At 44.3% G+C, this 25,340-nt stretch overlaps 1 protein-coding gene across 1 annotated transcript in view; it reads right to left on the reverse strand.

The window, feature by feature from the left end:
- Nucleotides 1-11,318: 11,318 nt before the first annotated feature.
- The window catches only part of OLFM4 (olfactomedin 4), a 65,282-nt gene continuing 51,260 nt past the window's right edge, over nucleotides 11,319-25,340 (reverse strand). The window contains exons 7-9 of the mRNA XM_064174466.1: nucleotides 24,977-25,189; nucleotides 22,680-22,833; nucleotides 11,319-12,112 (exon numbers count right to left, since the gene is read on the reverse strand). Coding sequence (XP_064030536.1) covers nucleotides 11,319-12,112; nucleotides 22,680-22,833; nucleotides 24,977-25,189 — 1,161 coding nt within the window. The remainder of the gene's footprint in view (nucleotides 12,113-22,679; nucleotides 22,834-24,976; nucleotides 25,190-25,340) is intronic.

Raw genomic sequence — 25,340 nt, forward strand, 5'->3', positions numbered from 1 at the left:
CCACTACTACCTATGGCAACACCTGTCTTGTGCCTAAAAGTAAGGGTTTTCACAACGTTTTCACCATGTTGCAGGCTTCTAATAATTCCTCACCCAGATACATGAAGGATTAACCCCTTGGGAATGCTCCACAGGTGCAACTGCTAAACCCTGCCCAGTGCATTGTTCAATGCACAGCATTTTGAATCATGTGAAATAACCTTGTGCAATTTACGGGTACAAAATCATTCTTGACCAAAAGTACATTGTGAACATAGTTTTACAAGCTGTCAACACATGATAAAAGCTTACTTGATGCAGTATTTTAATGCCAGGAAATTTTGATTAGGATTTGTCTCTCTTGAAAACGGTAGGTCCAGAAACTTTTTGGATTGTCCTTGTCATTTGTTCATCCCCCAAATCCTTTCAAAGTCACACCTTCAAAAGCCTGGTTTGTCTCATAGGGATGTTTTGGTAACATGCTTATGATTGCAGCTTTCTCTTTTATTCTATTCATATCTGCAGACTACCCTGGACATCCTTGGACCCCCTGTCCAAAATTTCACCACAGGTTGGCAGCAGAAAAACTTCTAGGTCATGTTTTTCAGATATATTTCATATGTAAAAAAAATTCTACCCAAGATCTGTATTTTAGATGCCAAAAATTATATCCATGACCTGCCTGTGAGTTATATAATTCCCCATGCTGGAAGCTGAAGCTATGCACTAAGATCAATACTCCCATGCGAAGAGAGACTGAGAAACCTGGGGCTATGTAGTCTGGAGGAGAGAGGCCTGAGAGGAGATCTGATCAATGTATACAAATATCTGAGGGGTGGATGGGATCACGTTGCTCTGATCAGCAGCAATAAGACAAGGAGCAACAGCTACAAACTGGAATATAGAAGGCTTCACAGTATCACAGTATCACCAAGGTTGGAAGAGACCGCATATATCATCAAGTCCAACCCTTTACCACAGAGCTCACCTCAACATGAGGAGAATCTTTGTTACAGTGAGGGTGAGAGGGTGACAGAGCACTGGAACAGGCTGCCCAGAGTGGTTGTGGAGTCTCCTTCCCTGGAGACTTTCAAAACCTGCCTGGATGCATTCCTGTGCAAACTACCCTAGGGGATCCTGCCTTGGCAGGGGGGTTGGAATAGATGATCTCTGCAGGTCCCTTCCAACCTCTGAAATTCTGTGATTCTGTGATAAGTTATGATGATAGGGGACTGAGCTGCACTAGTGATCATCTGCATGGTGCTTCCTCACTTCCTAGTTCTGCTCTGAACATCTCTACCCAGATTTATTCAGGACTTAGCTGTGAAAGAATGGTGAGCTCTCACCAGTATGGACTAGTGTCGGACTGTGGCACTTGAACTCAGCTCTATTTCAGATATAATCATAGAATCAACAAGGTTGGAAGAGACCTCCAAGATCATCCAGTCCAACCTAGCACCCAGCCCTAGCTAAGCAACCAGACCATGGCACTAAGTGCCTCATCCAGTTTTTTTCTTGAACACCTCCAGGGATGGTGACTCCACCAACTCCCTGGGCAGCCCATTCCAATGCCAATCACTCTCTCTGACAACAACTTCCTCCTAACATCCAGCCTAGACTTCCCCCAGCACAACTGAGACTGTGTCCCCTTGTTCTATTGGTGGTTGCCTGGGAGAAGAGATCAACCCCCACCTGGCTACAACCTCCCTTCAGGTAGTTGTAGACTTGCTATGTAGACAGTGACAGTTGTTTTCCTGAGGGTCACAAAAAATGGATTTCTGTGATCTGCTTATGAATCCACAATTCTGTTCCCAGGAGACGAATCTGTGCACTTAGAAATGAATGTAACTGTGTTAAAATGCTTTCAGGAAAGCCACTTAGCAACAGAAAGAAGCCCTTGCTCGTATTTCTCCATATGGATACATGAAGATTCAACACTGGATAAAACTAAAAATGAACAGGCCATTCTTGTGTCTTGAAGTTCTTATGCTGTCACCACTACCCCCAATTCTGGATATCTCTTTAGAATAAGATAAAAAAAATTCCATCTTCCTCAAGCCTGACTCCATGCCTATAGCTACACCTCTGAATCTCCCTAGTCCACTCCTCTTACTGCCAATAAAAAGGGAAAGGCAGAAATTAGTCTGAGCTAGGGAAAAAATACTTCCCGTTTTCCACAGAGAACAGACACACAGTTAAAGCCCTCAGGCTCTCAATAAGAAGACTTCAAAGAATCACTTCCAAAACATAATCCAGTTCCCAAAGATTTGAACTAAGAAACCCCTGTAGGAGCTGGCAACGCTAGAAGCAGTACCAATCCCCATCCCTCTTCCTGTCCTGCATGGCAGGGCACAGTGCAAAGCTGCACAGACTGCACCTCGAAGTTTTCAAGGCAGCCAGGTTGCTAGAAGGGGAAAGATGCCAGAAGTCAGCAGAGAGACAAAAGCCCAGATGTATGCACTTCTCCTGACTTACAGCAACCTGACTGTACCCCAGTCTGCAAAGCTGCAGATTCCTCAAGGGTAAGGAAGCTATAAAAGGAAAGCTTTGCAGATAAAGAGATCTTTCACAACTTCCAGCTGACTTTTTCTCCTTCTTCTTCATTTATAAAGGCATAGAATGCAGCACAAATATGAGGAGTGTTATTATATTTCTTCACATCGAGGTTTCCATGCTAAATTACCGTTAGTGAAAGGCTCTATGGGCCTCCAGATAAAAGTCACTATATGAGGAGCTAAACATTATTATTCCCCCTTAAAAAGCCAAACGAATCTCTCCCTGCTTTGAGACACACCAAGAAGGGAGATGCAGAAAATGTTCAATCAAGGTGCATTTGATCATTCCAAACTTTCCTGAGTTGCATCTTTAACGTCACGATTTCTTGGGGGTGTTTTTCATCACAATAAAACGATTCAGCAGAGGATGTTTCCATTCAAAATGCTTCAAATTGCTTTCCTGTCAAATGTATAAAGCGTCCTGCATTATGCATAAGAAGGATTTGTACCTCAGCTTTGCTAACATAAACAGTATTTCCAGCATAGGCAACTCATAGAACAGGTTGATGCTTCGGGGGGGGCTGTTCATAATACAGATGGTAACGATCTGTGCGGTTTGTGTAGGTGCCTCCTGCACAAGCATCGAGAGCCTCAGCTCTTTTATGCCAGTCTTACAAACATTGATATTTCATTGCCAGGGCAGTGGCAGCAAGCCTACAGCAACTCAGCCTTTCCAGTCTTCTTTGACCCACCCTGATTACAGACCAGGAGACAACTAAGGTGCACAGATGCACATCAAATTGCTCAAGAAACCGGTAGATTAACAAATCCAATGCTCACTAACTAAAGGCACAAAAGCCATGCCCACACCCACCACAGTGCAGAAGGAGGTTTGTTAGGTACTTCTGAACAAGCTGGGTCATTTCTGTGGCACGGTGCTTGCACTGTGGAAGCGAGTCAGTCACGTTAGCATAGCCTGCTAGTCAAGTGCTCGTGTTAGCATCATGCTAAAACAGCTATCCTGTTTTTCAGCTAAAGGAAGCTGTCTATACTGCCAAATGAAAGATGGAAAGAAGATTTTTGTTTGTGCTCCAATGGGCACTTGCAACTTGACATCATCTCAGCTTAGTGACTCAAGTGTAGCTGTAAGGAATTGTACTGCAGGGCACAGACACATATCCTTGGTTCCCTCAAGTGATACAGTGAGAGACCTGAGCTTCTGAGAGGAGGATACAGAACAACTGACTCACTGAGCCAGCCAGAAGGAAATGCCAAAGACTGACAATCCCTAGTTAGTTGCCATTGCAATGCCAGGAGTCAGAGCCAAACCCTATGCAAATCCACCTAGCCCTCAATTCTCATTACAGCACCAGCAGGGAATATTGCACAAGCTGGGTTGTGGCATTTGGGGGCAAAGTCTCCATCCCTCCACTGAAAACTGTATTACCATGTAGGCAGGAATGTAATATCCTTGGAGCATGAGATAATAACAGCCCAACTTCTGTGCCTCTGGCAAAGAAGTCCCAGGACTGGCTCTTGTCCATTTGACAGCTTCTGCATCTCTCAGGCATGCTGTTCATGACCATTAGAGGCAGGAGGCAGGCCATGGGGCTCTCCATGTTCAGGGAATTCACTTGGGTTAAGATATTAGTGTTCTTGGTTGTTTTTTTTCCTCTTCCTGTTTTCTTAGTGTTTTCTTTTCAAAACAGATGGGGACCAAATTCATCAGCAACAGAGAAGGTGGTCCCAGTTCAAAGTGTTCTATGTGCGTCTTCTCAATGATGGTGAAAGGAGAGAGGAACACAAATTTGATAAGACTGAGAAAATATGAAGTAGGAGGGAAGGAGGTTTTCTTTAGCTAGAAGAGACACTGTAGATATATAAGAAGCATTTTCCAATAGGCAAATGGTTCTTACACAGATGAGAATTAACTGCATTTTGAACCAGGAAAATGTTGCCAAACTTCAGACAAGAAAGTCTAGTGGCAAGATTATCACAGCATCCTTGTCCTTCTCCTATGTACTTCTCCAGAGCTTCTGTTATTGACCCCTGCTATGTAGAGGACATTGGAACAACTGAGACTTTGGTCTCAGCAACACAGTCATGCTTAACTTCTTAAATCCACTAAATCTGCAGTAGAGAAGTTTTGTGAAAGATCCTGGTTGTGAGGATATTTATGTGCCCAAAGAGGCCACCTAGGGAGAATGTGAAATCTCCTTCATTAGAGGTTTTAAGGAACAGATTATACAAACATCTGTCAAGGGCAGCTTAGACATACGTGCTCCTGCTTTCAAGCAGAACGGTGGACATGGAGACCTCCTGGGATCTCTGTCTAGGATTCTGCCCCTCTTCTGCACAGCTCCAGCCAAAAGCAGCACACTCAGATCTCTTCTTCCAGTGACACCTTCTGCCATCCGTGAATTCAGTACCTGTATAGCAACAGAGCATCTCTTTACGTCTCCATCGTGATACATGTGCCAAAGGCAGAGGGCTGTATGTGAGGTATGGCCAAGTTCCACTACTCCCTAGGAATCACACAACAGAAGTGGTTTGGGAGCTGCTGAGCTGGGGACTTGCTCACCATTTTCTAGCCTCATTGCTGAGGAAAAGCAGTATTTTAAATCCAGATTTGCCCTCATCCATGGACCAAGGCCAAGTACAACCCAACTGGCCTGCAGAATGTAGGCCAGTGGCAGGAGCCATTCCCTGAAGACTTGAAAGAACTATTGCCCATGCAGCTTCCTTCACTTCATTTGCTTCCCTGTATGTGGCTAACAGCTTGCAAACTGGCAGCAACCCAGCAAGCAGAGGGGAAGAGAGGATTCCTGCTAGACACACAGGCTTGCCCTCACATGTGCTCCTTTTTATAAACCCTAATGTTGGGATTCCTCAATTCTCACCTCTCCAAATCCACCTCAGATACAAAGTGAACATTTTCTCCCTGCTAGAAGGAGTACTGCTTGTCCTGCAGGCTGATTGGCAGTATTTTATGTGGAGTGGTGGCAGTTGTGGCAGTGTTTGGCAGAGAGAAACCATGGCTGCAGGATCTGTGCATGGTGCACACTTGTGCCATTGGTCTCTGGCTTTCAGGGAGCAACTGTTGTGCAGTCACTGAAATGCAAACAAAGAAAGGAAAGAAATCAAATATTTACAGGAGGAAAAGTGATCCTTCCCCACATGGCACGAATTTAGAGGATGCATTGTAGCTACATTACGTGCACCTAGCTACTGAAAACAGTTTGCAACAGAATGTTTACACAGTTGTCTGGAAGCATATTGTTTGCCTACTTTTCAAAGCAAATTTATATGCAGTACACGTAGCAGCATGCATGAAAATTCAGACAAAAACACAGATGCATGCAACAATCCCTGGCCAGGTCTTGCTGCTCTTTATTGTCTGCTGCTCAGAAGTACCTAGGAGACAGGAGGAAGGGAGTTGCCTGTTGTGCTAGGTGCTGCACTACCCCAGACTAAACGGCAGGTATTTCCCTTGAGGAACATACAATCTCCATTTAAGATGAGAGACAAGAAGTGGATGTAACAGAGTGAGGGAGTGACATACGGGAATGAATAATAAGAGAGTTTGTATGTGCCAGCTTTATGCTCTCATGTGCCAGCTAACTGAATACATGATGCAAATAAATACCAGTCTCCTACTGAAGGCAACAAGTTAGCTGTAGTAAGCTGGCAATTTATCAGGAGCTTCACAGAGACATTAATGAGAAATTTGAAGGAGCACAGGGAAGCTGATAGATCTCTTTGGAGAGGGCATCCCAGAGAAAAGTCAGTGTGGGATACAGGGAAGGGTATGTGAAAAGAGAACAAGATGATAAAGGAGGTTGACATCACTTGATCCTGATCTAGGGTGGGGTGTCCCTGCCCATGGCAGGGGGTTTGGAACTAGATGATCCTTGTGGTCCCTTCCAATCCTGACTGATTCTATGATTCACTTAGGCAGCAGAGCAGGGAGGCTCAGGTAACAGAGTTGCTGAGAGGGAAGTATGGCAAAGTCCGGATCAAAGAATAAAAACTTTATGTCTAACTTTTTAAAGAGAGGGTGGGAGCAAGAAGGAGTCCAGAAGGGAAAAGACTCATTTTGTCACTGTATTTTGAAGACAGTAGGAGGAAATAGGTTGGTGGGTGTCAGGAAGGTTTAGGTGGAAGAGATTAGAGTGAAACTTCACAGTATCACAGTATCATCAGGGTTGGAAGAGACCTCACAGATCAAGTCCAACCCTTTACCACAGAGCTCAAGGCTAGACCATGGCACCAAGTGCCATGTCCAATCCTGCCTTGAACAGCTCCAGGGACGGCGACTCCACCACCTCCCCGGGCAGCCCATTCCAGTGCCCAATGACTCTCTCAGTGAAGAACTTTCTCCTCACCTCCAGCCTAAATCTCCCCTGGCGCAGCCTGAGGCTGTATCCTCTTGTTCTGGTGCTGGCCACCTGAGAGAAGAGAGCAACCTCCTCCTGGCCACAACCACCCCTCAGGTAGTTGTAGACAGCAATAAGGTCTCTCCTGAGCCTCCTCTTCTCCAGGCTAACCAATCCCAGCTCCCTCAGCCTCTCCTCGTAGGGCTGTGCTCAAGGCCTCTCCCCAGCCTCGTCGCCCTTCTCTGGACACGCTCAAGCATCTCAATGTCCCTCCTAAACTGGGGGGCCCAGAACTGAACACAGTACTCAAGGTGTGGTCTAACCAGTGCAGAGTACAAGGGCAGAATGACCTCCCTGCTCCTGCTGACCACACCATTCCTGATGCAGGCATATGACTTATGTCACTGCAAGCTGTCTAAGAATGGTATGAAGACACCAAGCCAGTAACAGCCTGTGCTTGGAACCACGGAGGTAAGAACTTGTCTATGTCCGAGAAGGAGGGAGGAAACACCCTCCAGACAAAGCAGAGGTAGCCCCAGCTACAGCAGAGGAGGCAACAGGGACAGCAAGTGAAGTCTGCCCATGGTTGTCTACAATGGCCAGCTCAAGAACACACTGAGTTTAGCAGCCAGCATTAGCAAACCACCTTTGCCCAAGACCTGAAAGAACCAGTCTGATGGAAGGAGTTAAAAGATATATTACTCCCTCTGCCTGAAGTGCTCCTCTGCAGAAAGTCCTTCTCTCCCAATGTGTGTTGCACAGATCAGAGCCAAGTCTCCTGCCTTAGGTGCCTGGAGTTAAGCTGTGTGAAAACCACTCATCAACGAAATTGCATCAGAGTCCCTGTACTGCAGTTCCCTGTGTCACTGTGCAGACAGATGTCCTCTCCTTCAGGCTCTGTGGCAAGTACTATTTATGTTCAATACTGTTTATATATCCCAAAACCTCCACAGGGAGATGCCAAATCAATAGGCCAAGGGCTGGAATATAGTAATTTCATGCCTTTATTCTTCTGTTTTTAAAAGCACAATAGTCTTTCTACAGCCCTGTGGAGACTCTTATTAACAGAAGCAATGACAGCTGCTGCGGCACCAGAGGCCTCATTTCCCCCTGTTGTCCAGTCCCCAGGTCTCCCTACCACCCTGTCCAAAACCCCATGTCAGCCCCCTGGGGCCAGCAGCCTCTGCCCAGTGATACCACAGCTGGGCCAGGCTCCAGCTCACTAGAGTCCTACAAAGCCAAGCCACCCGTGGGCCAATGTCCCAGCACAGCCTTATGCCCAGGGAGATGCCTGATGCCCAAAGTCGGGACTGCCCCAGTGCCCACCGTCCCTATCTCCATCGCTACCACGGAAGCTTCCAGTCCAGGCTGAGTACTTGTTCCCAAGCAGAAGAGGCTAGACTACAAGGATCTGGAGCACAAGCCTTATGAGGGGTGGCTGAGGGAGATGGGGTTGTTCAGCCTGGAGAAGAGGAAGCTCAGGAGGGACCTTATTACTGTTTACAGCTACCTAAATGGAGGATGTAGCCAGGTCTCTTCTGCCAGGCACCCAGTGACAGAATGAAGGGACACAGTCCCAAGCTGCACCAGGGGAAGTTTAGGCTGAGTGTCAGGAAGAAGCTCTTTGCAGTAAGAGTGATCGGCCATTGGAATGGGCTGCCCAGGGAGGTGGTGGAGTCACTGTCCCTGAAAGTGTGGCATTTGGGGCCATGATTTAGTCAATTAGATGCTGTTGGGTGACAAGTTGGACTTGATGATCTTGAAGGTCTTTTCCAACTGGATTAATTTTGTGACTCTGTGTGATGCCATGATCTGTTCTCAGAAACAACTTGGGAATCATGGTCAGTTCACCAGAATCAGTCAAGAACATGCTGACATCAAGTCAGTTCCTAGAGGGTGGTGAGCTGAAGAGCCTCAAGGCCCATAATGATGGCATTCCTTGAAAATGAACAGAGAGCCACTGACCTTCCATGACACACACAGAGATCTGGAGGAAAAAAAACATTTTTACAGCATTTTCTTCTTCCTTTCTCAGCCCAAATCCTTACTTGGTCTGCTGCAAATTGTTCACACAGCAGCCCAGCCTGTGCTGACTTAACCAGATTACCGCACCGATGCCTCCATGGCTTTCAAATTCATTTCACAGGTTTCCAACAAACAGATGCTGATACCTGATAAGAGGCAGCACCTGGCTTCAAACCCTGTCATCAGTTCATCAGCTTCTGATATCTCGAGTACTATCTCAGCTTGCTGGAGGAATGTTACCCTAACCAGCTAGCATATCTCTGTGTGGGGAAATAAAGCTCCTCATAAGTATTTGTTGACATGCTGATTCACACCTTTGTGTGGCTCCCAGAGCTGCTTAAGCATGCAAAGCCTAGGTGAGTGCAATGATCCTCTTTCAAGCATTTGGTGCCCTGGCTTCCCATTGCATCCTAGAAGATACCTGCTTGGCACAAGCAGCATTACATGGCTCAATAGCACAGGTGAGATTCTTTGAAATGGTGTCTTTTATTAAAACAAAAGCAATCATTTGCATACACTATTAGAAGAGGACACAGATGTGATTGTGTAGGAAAGAGAAGAAAAAGAACCACATGAACTGGGGGGTTTTCACTGTGTAGAACTCTGAATTTCAGTATTTCAGTCTGCTTTCTGACACGATGAAGGCAAGACATCATGAGAGTGCAGTCAGAAGATATTTCACAATACCCATTAGAAAAGAAAAAAAACAAGACAGCATCAGGAGCAGTGTGGCCAGAAGGACAAGGGAGATTGTTCTGGCCCTGTACTCAGCACTGGTCAGGCCACACCTTGAGTGATGCATCCAGTTCTGGGCCCCTCGATTCAAGAGAGATGTTGAGGTGCTGGAAGGTGTCCAGAGAAGGATGATGAAGCTGGTGAGGGGCCTGGAACACAAAGCCTATGAGGAGAGGCTGAGGGAGCTGGGGGTGTTTATCCTGGAGAAGAGGAGGCTCAGGGGGGACCTCATTGCTGTCTACAAAGACCTGAAGGGAGATTGTAGCCGGGTGGGGGTTGGTCTCTTCTCCCAGGCAACCAGCAACAGAACAAGGAGACACAGTCTCAAGTTGTGCAGGGGGAAGTCTAGGCTGGATGTTAGGAGGAAGTTGTTGGCAGAGAGAGTGATTGGCATTGGAATGGGCTGCCTAGGGAGGTGGTGGAGTCACCATCCCTGGAGGTGTTGAAGCAAAGCCCGGATGAGGCACTTAGTGCCATGGTCTGGTTGACTGGCTAGGGCTGGGTGCTAGGTTGGACTGGATGATCTTGGAGGTCTTTTCCAACCTGGTTGATTCTATGATTCTATGATCATATATCCAGCTACTTTGATCAGACTTCTGTTTTCCACAAGACCTCTCACCTTTCTGTAAGGCAGAATTACCTAAGGAACAAGATGCACCCTACACTAACAAAACTCTCAGGAATCTGATTACAGAATGGCAGAAATGCCAAATAGAGGCACATTAAATAACACAACTGTCATTCTATGGCAGTGCATGATATACACCTAAGAGCCAGTTGTGGATAATAAAGTCAACAGGAGGATTTGCATCAGCTTACAAGAGCATAAAGGAAAGGAAAACAGTGTTCATTGTGCTGTACTGCCAGGAAAATTGAGCCATGGTGACCACAAAACATGGCTACATTGCAATAAGACTATTCATAAGGCAAATTTTAGGCACACAGAACTGCTAAGGACAGCAGAGTGAGACAAAATGAAAGTTGGTGAAAGCCATGCTGCCAATTTTGTCCCAGCAGTCATTCCAAAATGATGGACTAGTGCCTTGGCAGCTTGGGAGAGCTACCTGCTGGGGGTCAGGGGTGACTCTCCCATTACGTCAGTGATAGCAGTGATGCCTTCTTTTCCCTCCCTGTGGTAGGACCTCAAACAACAGAATGCATTTCTGCCCTCTCTCCTGAAGCCTTGAGACAGATACTACTGCTTCTACCAAACAAATGAGTTGATGTCTTATGCCTAAGTCTACTTTCTACACTATTTTATTCCTTCAATTAATTTCTCTGAGGCCTCAATTCACTCTGATGAATATCAGTGGAAATTCGTTCTCAGTTCTGGGTGACTTGTCTGTGTTACACTGACAAATGAACATTAGTGGGTAATTAGCTTCCCAGTCAGTAGATAGGCTGCGTCCATCAATTTCTGTGAACAACATGCACTAAATCTATGCACTAAGTCTATTCTTAGAGGCAGGACAATTGTAAAGCACCAAGCGCTAATAAACACCAATCAAAACCCCCAGAACCCAGTCCTGCAGTTCATTGCTGCTATTAATACTAATGACTGAGTGGGGAATTCCTTTAAAGAACATAAGTAATGTATATATAGTGCCCACAGATACAATACATCAGACCAGATGGACTCCAAACTGGCCATAGCATGGTCTAAAGGTGTGTCAGATCTCTCACCTTAGATGCTGCTGTCACTGACATGCTAAGGCTGAAAGATCATATCGTATCTTAGGAGGTAACCATCATTGTAAACATACAGCTTCTGATCTGAGGGGTTATAGTTAATACTCTGGATTTTATCTAACTTTTTATCTACCACAACACTAATTCTACTTTCTTGGCCAGTATGTGTGTCATACATGTAAAAGATTTCCTCTTTCCTAGTGTTCATTGTCCTCGTGGCATACAGAACACCACATAACATGAAAGCATTGGAAACAGATGGCTTATACTGTCTTGTCTGCCAAGTATTCAGCACATCAAGTGTGGTTTCATTGAGTTTGCTAATCACAATGTTGCCCATGCTATTTTCTGTTGAATATATTACCCATAACCCATTTTCATCCACAGCAAAATCTATGTCTTGCCATGCCACACCCGCATAAGAGAAACGGTTACCGGTGACAGCCTCTGGAAGCTCCTTACTCAAAACTGCACTGTTTTTTCTTAAGTCATGCTTCACCATGTATTTTGAACTATAAGAATGATAGTATAAAAAATTATCATAAAGGGCAGCACCACTCCCTTCCCCATATGTTATTCTACTTTCATAGGTGGGTTTAAACAGCAGCAAATCATCAAAGGAACTATAAATTCTATAGTATTCCAGGTATCTCCCATCTGTGTTCAATGGTGCAACCCAATAGACTTCCTTCTTTGGATTAGAGGGAGAATAATCTCTACCCCAGGAACCATATTTGTATGAAAATCCTCTCCAGTTCAACTTTACAACATAGGGCTCGCTAATATTCAGCAGTCCACCGTGAGTGCAGCTACCTGTAATTAAAGAGAGAGAAAAAAAAACAACAGGTTTTCAAAACATTACCTTTAAGAGAGTGGCTTTGTATAACTGTGGCCTCCAGAATGTGCTTACTTGTTGGGAATAGTAACATTAAATGTAGTGATTTGTTGGATATAGTGTTATTAAATGCAGGGATTTGATAGAATTGTCTGCCAGAACAAGAGGACACAGCCTCAGGCTGCGCCAGGGGAGATTTAGGCTTGTGAGGAGAGAGTCATTGGACACTGGAATGGGCTGCCCGGGGAGGTGGTGGAGTCGCCGTCCCTGGGGCACTTCAAGGCAAGGTTGGACGCAGCACTTGGTGCCATGGTCTAGCCTTGAGCTCTGTGGTAAAGGGTTGGACTTGATGATCTGTGAGGTCTCTTCCAACCCTGATGATATTGTGATACTGTGATACTGTGACTGTGGTACAGCTATTGGAATATTATGCAGTGGAACACAAGCCATGGACAGGAGAGAGTGCATGAGTTCAGTAAGTGCTGAATAGAGATAAAGTGGAAGGTTGGAATGACCTTAGAGAATGGTGTAACAAATATAGACAAAGGTAAGGCTGGAGTCTGTGGTTTTTTCTCCTACCTCTGCTCAGACACAATATATGTGTTGTTGAGAGAATATGAAGAATGTCTACCCTAATTGGTGTGTAATCCTAATGTAGTCCTAACACAAGTGTATGTAACCAATTAGAGTCTAACATGATTTGTACCCCTGTTATGTAGCCTTCGGATAGAAAGTACATAAGCCCATGCTTGGGGTTCAATAAATGGGATTGGATTTGGAACTTGCTTATGTTAAGTGTACCCTGTCTCTTTTATTACCCATGGTAAACAGCCTGTGGCAGTGATTCTATAGAATTGTCTGAATATTATACACTGGAACATGAGCCATGGACAGGAGAGAGTGCCTGAGCTCAGAAGTACTGAGTTAAGATAAAACAAAAGGTTGGAAAGACCTTAGAGAATGGTGTAACAAATATAAACAAATGTAAGGCTGGAGCTTGTGGTTTTCACCTATCTCTGCTGACTTAGATTGGTTAGACACCCAAGTGCATGTGTTGCTGAGAGAATATGATGAATGTCTACACAAATTAGTATGTGATTTCTAACACAAGTACCTGTAGCCAACTACAGGTTAATACAATTTGTAGCCTCCTGATGAAAGGTATAAAAACACATATTTGGAATGCAATAAATGGATTGGATTTGCTTGCATCAAGCAAGCAGCAATGTAGCTGCTGTCTACAACTACCTGAGGGGAGGTTGTAGCCAGGAGGAGGCTGCTCTCTTCTCTCAGGTGGCCAGCACCAGAACAAGAGGACAGAGCCTCAAGATATGCCAGGGGAAATTTAGGCTGGAGGTGAGGAGAAAGTTCTTCCCTGAGAGAGTCATTGGACACTGGAATGGGCTGCCCGGGGAGGTGGTGGAGTCACCATTCCTGGAGCTGTTCAAGGCAGGATTGGACGTGGCACTTGGTGCCATGGTCTGGCCTTGAGCTCTGTGGTAAAGGGTTGGACTTGATGATCTATGAGGTCTCTTCCAACCTTGGTGATACTGTGATACTGTGATCTCCCCATCTCTTCTGATGCCTGTGGCATCGTAGCCCCTGGCACTTACTAGGGATTACCTTTATGGCAAAACACAGACAGAAATGCATAGCCTCATTTTGGGTCGAGGTCAGCAATTGGATGGCACTAAGTGTTCCAAGTTGATTTGCAAAGTTGGTAAAAAAAGATAGAGTACATACTATTACAGCTGTTGGGGGAGGTGGGAGTGTGGTGAGGGTAGGGTGGAGAAAAGATAGGGACATCCATCCTCAGCCAGGATCAGCTTGCAGAAAGTAAATGCTCACTGCACTGTTCTAGCAAAGGGACAGATTTATGTTGCTACTCATTTGATGCACACTAGTCTGACAGACTAGGAAATCCCTTGGACAATACCATTTCAGAAGCATTTTAGGTTATTTTCTAACTCAGCAGAACTGAGAATATGGGAGGTGGGAGTTTGGGGCATGGGGGAGAGAGAAAGAGGAGCATCTGATTTCTGTGTATTTCACTGTGGAGGGGAAGGAAGGAGCATCAGCAGTTCCAAAGTTACATTTCAGATCAGCATTCTCATGTCAGAATCACATGATTGTAGCAGTGCATCACAGCTTCATGGTGCCTTCCACCTCAGGCCCTCAAAGAAACTTTCAAGGAGCTACAATCACAGCTTAGGAAATGTCGATGGATATTACTCAAAGTTTTCATGTGAGGTAGCTCTAAAGAGAATCTAAGTTCAAACTGACCCAGAACAAGTCTGTTTTCCACCTATCAATTAAGAGGCAGTTTTCAGGATCATGAGAATTTTAATTTAGATGCAAGAAATACTTCCCTTTTACTCATGATGAATGGCAGTGACGTCCCTGTTTGCTGATAAATTCTCAATATTGTACATCACTGATGGAAAAAAATCCTACACTCAGAAATATTCATGGGCCTCTGATGAGCCCAAAGCTGCCACTGGCAAAAACCAGCATGTTTTTTTCCAAGTGTTAATATTAGCTTTTTGCATTCCTGGCACTAAAGTGTCCCAGATTTTTCATTGTGAGGATATGTTCAACTCAGATAATGAACACAGTGACGTCAAGCAACTGGCACCAGCTCACAAGCTTAGCACCAACTCCAGTGTTTCCCAGTTCAGTGGGGTGCTTTAGCCACTAGGCAGTCTTCTTTGTTAAAGGCAGAGTGTAATATGAATAGACCCAAGTCTCACATATCAATTAATGGATGAATTAATGGCCACAGCTGCTTGATGTTGATAATACTTTCCTCAGCATGGGAACTCTGTGCACCACCAGCTATGATGCCAATGGTGAAAGTCAAACTTATCTTTGGAGGTTTTAATACTTTTTCACGGGTGGTGTGTCATGATTGCTAACAGCCTGCATGAAAAGAATGGCTGTTCATAAGCTCAGTCATATGAGGGGATGCCTAGCATTTAAATAACCCATGTCTTAGCACAAATAAGAGAGAGAAATAACAGGGACAGAATTTACCTTTTGCTTGCAAAGCTGCCACTCCCCAAGCAAGGCTAGACAGTACCCACAGAGCTGAACTGAAAACTCCTGAAGCCATTGACATAAAATGCCTAGGAGGTACCTGCTTCCTAAAGGCATTCTAGTCTATCCCACAAACAGAGAGATACAAAGACAAACCAAACTGAAACAGTCAGGAAAAGACTGGGTAAGAAATCTGGTGGAAAGTGGACTGTGGCAAATGCAGGAAAATATTCTCCTGATCTACTTTGTGCAGAAGTAAGGTGCTCTGCCTCCAGAACAAGGAAGCTTGTAGCCTGAATGCTAAAAATACCCAAGCAAGGGAGCAACATTGGTGCAGAACAGTGAAGTTCTCGATGTCTCCTCCTTTCTCAAAATGCAGTGTTTCTTTACTTCCACTGTACAACACCTTTTCCCCTCACAGTTCTGTGCTGTCTTGTGCTAGTGCCTATTTCACACAGAAGTAAGGTGCTCTGCCTCCAGAACAAGGAAGCTTGTAGCCTGAATGCTAAAAATACCCAAGCAAGGAAGCAACACTGGTGCAGAACAGTGAAGTTCTCAATGTCTGCTCCTTTCTCAAAATGTAGTGTTTCTTTACTTCCACTGTACAACACCTTTTCCCCTCCCAGTTTTGTGCTGTCTTGTGCTAGTGACTTCACCTGCAGTCTTGTCTCAACATATAGGAGAAAGATGAAGAGCAGCTTTACATTAAATATATATCATTCTGCTGATCTAATTGCCTGCACCCTCAGGCTGTGCTGGCAACTTCCTTTGGGCCGGCATTACCCATGGGAGCAGCTCTACATCACTGAGCGTCCAGCTCATGGCAGAGAGAGTGGCATGAGTTGTGAACAACCTGTCACCTTCCCTAGCCACTTTTGTGTCCTGGGATTCTTGCAGCTGAAGTGTGGGCTGACTCTAGTTGAACACCACCAAGAATCAACGCGAATCAGCATTCCTGGCTGGGAGCAGATGAGCATTTAAGCATGCACTTAAGTGCTTTATGAAGGACGAGGCCCTGGAGCAGAAACCTCATTTCCAAATATAGCTCAGAAGGAAGGCACTGCTGTACAACTAGCCAGGCTGCATCTCTGGAAATGGCATGCAGCATGGCTAGTAACATGGCCTCAGCACTTGGCATGGACAGCAACATTTGGAGGCACTTGTTCCTGGGCTCATGCAAAGGAGGAAAGCTAAGGCAGACATGCAAAACGACTTGCAGGCTGCCAGCTCCATAAATCAATCTGAAATGTGCTTTTTCTTATATCTCCATTATGTATTGTTACGTCTGGCGTGAGGGCTTCGTTCAAGCTATTGACACAGCGAATATATTACCCTGCTTAAATCACAATCAACTTATCCCAGAATTAAATGGTTATTAAATGCTCTCAAATTCTGGGTTTGTTTAGAAAAGCACAGCACTGAAGCTTGCAGGTAGCGAAGCACCACTAAGCTCATCTATATACGACCTCAAATCATTTTTCATGTCATTAAGCAGAACACAATTCCAGATTTATGTTAATAATTCATGCATTGTTTCATATATAAAAAAAAACCAACAAACCCAAACCTGTGTTCAGCAGAGAGAGCTTTTTTTTTTTCCTTAACAAAAGAAATAATAAATTATTATTTCTCCCCTTAAAGGGATCTCTCTGCTGAACACTTGTTTGGTTTTTATTTATGAAAGGATGAATTATTAAAAGGAAGTTAGAAGCGTGTTCCGTTTTAATGGCATCAAAAAATTGGCTGAGGTGCCTTTAGAGAGTGTGCTTGAGTTTGATTTCCTTGAAAAACTCTCCCAGAATTATGATTATTGTTATTATTTTTTCACCAAGAAACTTTCTGGTAGTCAGGGGGTGATCTGTCTTCTGCACAGGTTCAGAGGAATTCATTGTTGTTTATTTAATCTAAACTTGCCTCCCCATCTGGATCTTGGAGGGGGAGGAAATGCACAAAGGAAACAAAGTGTCATGTAATTTTGTAAATATTAGATGGTACTTGAAATAAATCCCTTTGCATTATTCAAACTTTCAACTTCTTAACTCCTTTCTCCATGCTTTTGGGCCACTCATAAGTGATGTCCTTGTATTTCTGACTGAAAGAGTTGGGGCTGTTCAGGCTGGAGCAGAGGAGGCTCCCAGGTGACCTTATTGTGGCCTTTCAGTATCTGAAGGGGGCCTACAAAAAAGCTGGGGAAGGACCTTTCAAGCTATCAGGGAGTGACAGGACTAGGGGGAATGAAGTGAAGCTGGAGATGGGTAGGTTCGGGGTAGATGTGAGGAGGAAGTTGTTGAGCATAAGAGTGGTGAGAGCCTGGAATGGGTTGCCAAGGGAGGTGGTTGAGGCTCCGTCCCTGAAGGTGTTTCAGGCCAGGCTGGATGAGGCTCTGGCCAGCCTGATCTAGGCTAGGGTGTCCCTGCCTATGGCAGGGGGGGTTGGAACTAAACAATCCTTGTGGTCTCTTCCAAGCCTGACTGATTCTGTGATTCTATGATTCTATTTCTGCCTTCCTTTGTTTCATGCTTATATAGAAAACAGGCAACATAGGTACACAAGTACATCTCCTTGTGCCTACATAAAGAACCAGTATCTCACCTCAGGTATGTACTAATCCTTCTAATTCATCAGAAAAGGAGCTGGTGCTTCATTGTCAGAGCTTGACTTGCTCTGAACTAACAGTCTGCAGAACTAAGCAACCTGCTGGATCTCACTTCACTTCACTTTGAAGCACTTGAAGAGCACATCAGTTTCTCACTCCAACCATATGAGTACCAAAAATAGTCCAGCAGCCTTGCCTCACCAAACAGCTGCATCCAAGGGCAGAAGGGACCACAGTTTGCTTATGCAGCTGAAGATCACAAGACAAGGTAGCACCCATATTTAAAGGAACTACCACGAGGGGCACAGACCTGGAGTAAGACAATGCTACGCCCTCACACGTGCTCCTGAGCACCAGAAATGCACCTTCTTCTTCCATCAGATAAACTGCTGCATTCTTATCTAAGAGATGTTGCCAGCCTTGGCATGGCTTAAGACACAGGAGACAAAGCTGCTCAGGGATAGACTCATTTTAGAATCACTTCACTTGGAAAAGACTTCTAAAAGTATCAACTCCAAATGTCCACCTAACACTGACATGGCCATTAAGCCATGTTCTAGAGTGCCATGTTCTAGAGTGCCATGTCTGTATGTGCATTAAACACTGCCATGGCCATTAAGCCATATTCTAGAGTGCCATGTTCTATAGTTCCATGTCTGTATGTCCATCTAACACTGCCATGGCCATTAAGCCATGTTCTAGAGTGCCATGTTCTAGAGTTCCATGTCTGTATGTCCATCTAACACTGCCATGGCCATTAAGCCATGTTCTAGAGTGCCATCTCGCCTCCTACTGTCTGATACAGGAAGACCAACACAAGAACCTCAATCTTTACCAGTATGACAAGGCACAGACACAGGCTGATGGCTGCATTAGAGAGGACTTAATGCTGTCAGCATCTAACAGGAGGTAAAGTGAGAGGACTGGAGTTCATCTAACATACCTTCAGGCAAGTAAAAATTCATGTGCCTCAGCTCAGCTACTTCCATTGCCAATGGAGGGATGCACATAACTGCAAGGCCAGATTAGGCAGTCTGGAAAGAAGTATCTGAACAGACCTTTTCAGGTACCTGGATGCATGTGTGTCCCTGTGTATGGATGGACTTATTTCAAAACCACAACCTAAACCACTTCAAAAATACAAACATCTTGGGTATACAGGAGGTAAAATCAAAAGTGAAATCACTGTAAGACTCTGGTAGGATTGCCTAGGTTTCAACATTATGCTACACCATGTACTTCTACTGCTAAGGCTTCTTCATTGGTAACTTGAAATCTTTAATTCCTAAATGTATAAAAGCCAGAAAAAAAACCCTTCTTTTTTTCCCTTTTATTCCCTTTGAGAATTTCATCTGAGTCACTTCTCCCTGCTGCCTCTCTCAGATCATTTCAGTGAAATATGACAAAGATTCTGCTTCACTGTCCTCAGACAACCATCCTGGGGTCTTTTTTCTCTGTACATGCCCTGATGCAGCCATATGAGATTGGTGCAAAAGAAAAACAAATGAATAAATGTTTCTTTCCTCTAGAATGGTGAGCGCAGAGCTACCAGGAACTACTGCAAACAGGAAAGTCAATGATAATGATGATGATGATTAACTGAGCTCCATCCTAATTAGACACTCAGACACCCACCTTTCCATTCCAAGAGAAAGGCAAATGGAAACCAGTGATTACTTTCTCCTATGCTGATTGAGAACAGGCCTGATCAGTCTGTGAAATACAGCAGCCAAAGCCTTGGGGGACAGTCAGAGGGTCTGTGTACTACAACACCGAGAAGCAAGAAGCTTTAATTAAACTTGCCTTTAGACTCATGGTCTTAGACACCTTGGGGATTATCCAAGCTCTCTCTAGGTCTCGTTGCCTACCCAAAATATTCAGGAAAGAGGATGGAGAGGGAAAGAAAATGCAGTCTGAAAACAGGACAAAGAGTCAGTTTAATATAAACATTATAAATATAATATGAACTAAAAGCAGGGCAAGGCCAAATGGTTTGGCAAGAATTCAAGGCATTCAAGCTTGCAGAGAAAATGTATGGAAATTGTGTTCATACACGTAACTGAGTGCTAGGGAGCTTCAGAGGCCTAGGTGCAACCATCCATGCAAAGCCTCCAAAATGGCCATCTAGAAAATGCAGCTGTCTCCCACACTTACTCCATCTCCCCAAGCAATAACATCTTACTACTACTTGTTTTCATGTACAATCAACAGGACAGGTAATTGCTCTACAATGTTCTCTGGCTAGAGAATATTTGCTCCCCGCCAGGCACACAAAGTCAGGATACATCAGTCCTGCATGGATTAGCAGGGCTCTGAGCCTACATAACACCTGGGTATAGCTGATGAACTCCCAACAGCCAGGAAACTTGCCAGCCCTCTGCAGTTGATCTGTCATTCCTTTGTGCCAGTCTCAGAGATCATCCTCATCTTAAAGGTGGTCATGACAATATGTCTACACACATCCTTCAACCCTTCCATCATTCCTACTGCTGTGGGCAACAGATAAACTCAGAGATAACCCTCAAGGGTTGCCAGTGGTGGTAATTCTCTGGAAGTCAATGGAGCTATCATTGTTCATACCATCTGGGGGCTTGGCCTTGTAAGTTAGTTTCTGCTCTGTGGTTCCCACACAATGCGTTGACAGGTGCCTGAGCTAGCTGGCACCTCATTCAGGACTAGGGCAGCACTAAAGCAATACCATTTTGATCCCAGATAAATCCTATCCACCTCCCCATCATGCCCTAAGAAGCAATGTGAAATCATTCTATTACAGACACAATCCTATGCAGTTACTTTTACCCATCCCAGAGCTGTCATCCAAGTATAGACATAACTTACCTATCCCTGCATGGAGCTACACTGTGCAACATATACCTCCATTTCCCCAGTCCGTGAAAGCTCCAACATCCCACAGATGCTCATGGCAACCACCCAGGCATCAAAACAGCACTTTCCTCTGTCACTCATGGAAGGACACAGTATTCTTCTTCCAGAGTTCAGTACTTTCTCACTGAAACAAAGGCTTGCTGTAGGCTTGAAGAGTAAGAGGTTGTTTCTTTCCACACACCATCACCCTCAATAAATCAACAAAATGCCCTTCAAGTACTTTTAAAACATTGCCTGGCTTTGTGGGGTTTTTTTGTTTCATTTTGTTGCTTTTTGTTGGTTGTTTGGGGTTTTTTGCTTGTTTTGTTGTTGTTTTGTTTAGTTTTGTTTTATGGAAGTGTTTCAATCCCTTTCTTAAGGAGCAGGGAACAGCCTTGAGATTTTACAATGCAGGTTTTTGTTTCAGCTTCCTCTCCTGCCTGATCCCCAGACAAGGTGCTACTAACGAATCCTGTCAGAGAAGTGCAGCAGCTGCCTGCATCACCATGAATCCCTGAGGACATCTTAGTAGGAAAGGCTGTTGACTCTAAGAGAAGTTTCTATTTCTACCATTCACTTTTCCAGTGAGACATTTGAATGAGCTAACCTCATGGTGATGAGAGGTACATGCAGGTACATGCAAAGCTGTGCTCCTTGTGAGCAGGACACCACTCCACCTTCTTAATGGGCTCCTCTAGCTGAATGTTAACCAACTAACATGAAAAAACAAAACCCTTCCTCTGGGCATTGGCTATAACAGAGCACTTTCTCTCTTACAATACTGTCAAAAAGAATCCCCTGTGTATAAGATGCTCAGGGGATCAAGATAGTTTGATAAACCCTCCTGTCTGTTAGCAAGGAGAATGCTTGATCTAACATGCCCAAACGAGTGTGTTCTAAGCAGTTTGTTCCAGACTCTCAAAACTTCTCAGACTATGATTAACTCTACAACTACCTGAAAGGAGGCTGTAGCCAGGTGGGCGTTAGTGTCTTCTCCTAGGCACCAAGTGACAGAACAAGAGGACAGAGCCTCACACTGCACCAGGGCAGGTTTAAGCCAGACATTAGGAAGAAATTCTTCACAGAAACAGTGACTGGCCATTAGAATGGGCTGCCTGGGGAGGTGGTGAGAGTCACTGTCCTTGGAGGTGTTTAAAAGGAGACTAGATGAGTCACTTAGTGTCATGGTTTAGTTAATTAGAAGGGTTAGGTGATAGGTTGGACTCGATGATCCTAGAGGTCTTTTCCAGCCTGGTTAGTTCTGTGATTCTGTGACTCAAAATATGGTGTTTCAAACTGAGCACAATGTCAAACAAGAGTTGTTCCAGTTGTAAACTGACTACCACTTGTAAACACCTGTGTCTGTCGATGCTTCTACATGAACCACACTCTGGGATCTAAGCCCCAATACATAACTTTTGCTAGTTAAGGAAATAATAATATCCTAGCTACAGTGAAATCAGTAATGAAGCTCCCACTTATTTCCCTGAGACCAATTTCCCCCAAAGGTTCTTGACCTCCTGATTTAGAAGAATCTTTTGCCTGTGAAGCAAAAGTAATATTCATGTAAAGCTACCTTCCGGAGCCTGAACATCAACAGCTTTAGTACATCAACTGCTCATATATTTCCCAAGTAGCATTAGAGCAAAATCACCATGACACAGGTCACTTTCACAGGAACTGTTAAAAATCAAAGCTGGTCTCACACACACACACACACAAAAAGGCAGTTTCCCCTCAAAAAAAAAGGGTAATTGTTTTGAAAAAGAGAAATGTGGGCACAGATCTGCTTTTCACACTTCAGGTGAGAGGAAGATCACAACTTTTTCCAGTTGGAAACAGCTACTGAGTCTGTAAGAGGTTGTTTCCTGCCCTCATTTTCCTTTTGAACCCGCTGATGAAACATTAGGAGCTGTCTACTCAGTTTTTCAAAAGCTAAGTTGTATCATTACAGTTGTATTTAATATTAACAAAGGGAAATGTCTGTGTTTACTGTTCCACCCCTGTAGTGTGTTGTTTCTTATCTGATATACAACAGAAACGCTTACCTGGTGGGAAATAAGGGGCTACTGTAGTCTTGTTTGCGTTCTCTTCGCACTCTTTCAATCGATTCTGCAGAGAGACAATTTGCCGGCGAATTGCAAGAACATTGTTTTTGTCCAGTGATTCTAGTTCGTTTACCAGGAGAGTCAGGTTTGTGATCTAAAAGGGGAGAATAAAATAAGAGAGAGAAGTTTACACTTCTGTCACCTTCATTTTACAGATATTTGCAAGCAGGGTCGAGCGTGCCACTGAAGATGCTACAGGACAAGATTTATTCCTAGGAATAGGCTTTATCCTGCTAGTCTGAACTTTACAATTATCCCTAGGAATAGGCTTTATCCTGCTAGTCTGAACTTTACAATTATCCCTAGGAATAGGCTTTATCCTGCTAGTCTGAACTTTACAATTATTCCTAGGAATAGGCTTTATCCTGCTAGTCTGAACTTTACAATTATTCCTAGGAATAGGCTTTATCCTGCTAGTCTGAACTTGACAATTATTCCTGTGAATAGGCTTTATCCTGCTAGTCTGAACTTTACAATTATTCCTAGGAATAGGCTTTATCCTGCTAGTCTGAACTTTACAATTATTCCTAGGAATAGGCTTTATCCTGCTAGTCTGAACTTCACAATTATTCCTGTGAATAGGCTTTATCCTGCTAGTCTGAACTTTACATTTCCCACAGAGCTGTGTGACTGCAACACTCAGTTGTATAACAAAACACAACATTATAGTGTTATTCTATACAGAATCACAGAACATGAGAGGTTGGAAGGGACCTCCAGAGAAGTTTGCACAGGAATGCATCCAGGTGGGTTTTGAAAGTCTCCAAAGACTGTGTCCAGTTCTGGGCTCCTCAATTCAAGAGAGATGTTGAGGTGCTGGAACGGGTCCAGAGAAGGTCAATGAAGCTGCTGAGGGGCCTGGAACACAAAGCCTATGAGGAGAGGCTGAGGGAGCTGGGGTTGTTTAGCCTGGAGAAGAGGAGGCTCCATATTTGTCCTCTTAGATGTTATTTGCAGCTCAAGGGCCTCTGTCTACAGCACTATGACTTTAGCCTGGAGAAGAGGAGGCTCAGGGCAGACCTCATTGCTGTCTACAAGTACCTGAAGGGAGGTTGTAGCCAGGTGGGGGTTGGTCTCTTCTCCCAGGCAACCAGCAATAGAACAAGAGGACACAGTCTCAAGTTGTGCCAGGGGAAGTCTAGGCTGGATGTTAGGAGGAAGTTGTTGGCAGAGAGAGTGATTGGCATTGGAATGGGCTGCCCTGGGAAGTGGTGGAGTTACTGTCCCTGGACGTGTTGGAGAAAAGCCTGGATGAGGCACTTGGTGCCATGGTCTGGTTGAGTGGCTAGGGCTGGGTGCTAGGTTGGACTGGCTGATCTTGGAGGTCTCTTCCAACCTGGTTGATTCTATGATTCTAACTTCTCTGGGCAGCCTATTCCAGTGCTCTGTCACCCTCACTGTAAAGATGTTTCCCCTCATGTTGAGGTGAAATCTTCTACGTTCAAGTCTGTAGCTGTTGCTCCTTGTCTTATTACTGTGTATGACTGAAAAGAGATTGGCCCCATCCACTTGACACCCACCCCTCAGATATTTATGGACATTGATGAGATCCCCTCTCAACTTTCTCAGTACTATCCAGCCCCCTCCCTAATACAAAAATACCCAGTAAGTCTTAGGCAAGTACTAGACATTGTATATAAAAAGTACTTACTCCAGCCTCACTAAAGTATCTGGAAATCTTGTTTGCAAAGACAAATAAAGCTCTCAATCACCTCTTAGATGTCTTAGAGGACAATGGAGCAAAGTATATTTCATCTGAAGTAATTATTCTCTCCAGGTGAGTCATTAACTACAGTTTTGAAAGTGTGATTTGTGGTCTTCTTGGAAGTTGATAGTCTTTCCCACTACTTGATGTCATATTGATTGGGCTAAACTTTTAATCTAAGTTAAAGCACAGAGGCTTTCAAGAATGGGGGAGTCTACAAATTGATGTTTATTATTATAATCAGCTTGTGTGCTTAACACTATGCAAGACTCTTAACTTTCAGGCAGGCATTTGGCAAAAGCAAAGAGCTCTCCATTTGCTTTGGGATTTCCTTGCTTTTCTGTGCTGACTATCAAGGGCAAAATATGTTAATGCATTTATGGTCAAGCTTTCTTTTCATTTGTGCTGATGAAACACTAAAAAAAATCCCTGGCTGCAGTAGAGATAGGCTGCATTTCCTCATTAAGCAGTGAAGAGAATGGCCTATTTGTATATTTGAACCCTCTGTGGCAAATGAACACTTTGGCAATACCTCCACAAATATTTGCTCGACGATGACGTTGCTTCCAACAAGGCTGGATTTCAGCTGTGTGACCAGTTTCTCTAGGTCTCTGATTTCCACTTTGAGTAACTGGAAGTCCAGCTCTGTGTAAGATATACTGCCCTGCTCCACATGCTCCACTCTGAGGGTTAGATTATGGATATGCTGCTGATACAGTTCAATCTTTTTTGTGTACTCTCTCACCTTAAAGAAGGAAAGAAAGAAAACAGTGAGTATTCAAGTCCAGGTTAGCAAATAAGAGAAGCCTTTTTGCCATCTGTATTATGTTTCTGAGTATCCCATGCATGACTTCCACATACCTGCCATATGTATTCTTCACACAGACTACACAAAT

The sequence above is a fragment of the Pogoniulus pusillus genome, chromosome 3 (genome assembly GCF_015220805.1).
Source record: "Pogoniulus pusillus isolate bPogPus1 chromosome 3, bPogPus1.pri, whole genome shotgun sequence".
Lineage (NCBI taxonomy): Eukaryota > Metazoa > Chordata > Aves > Piciformes > Lybiidae > Pogoniulus > Pogoniulus pusillus.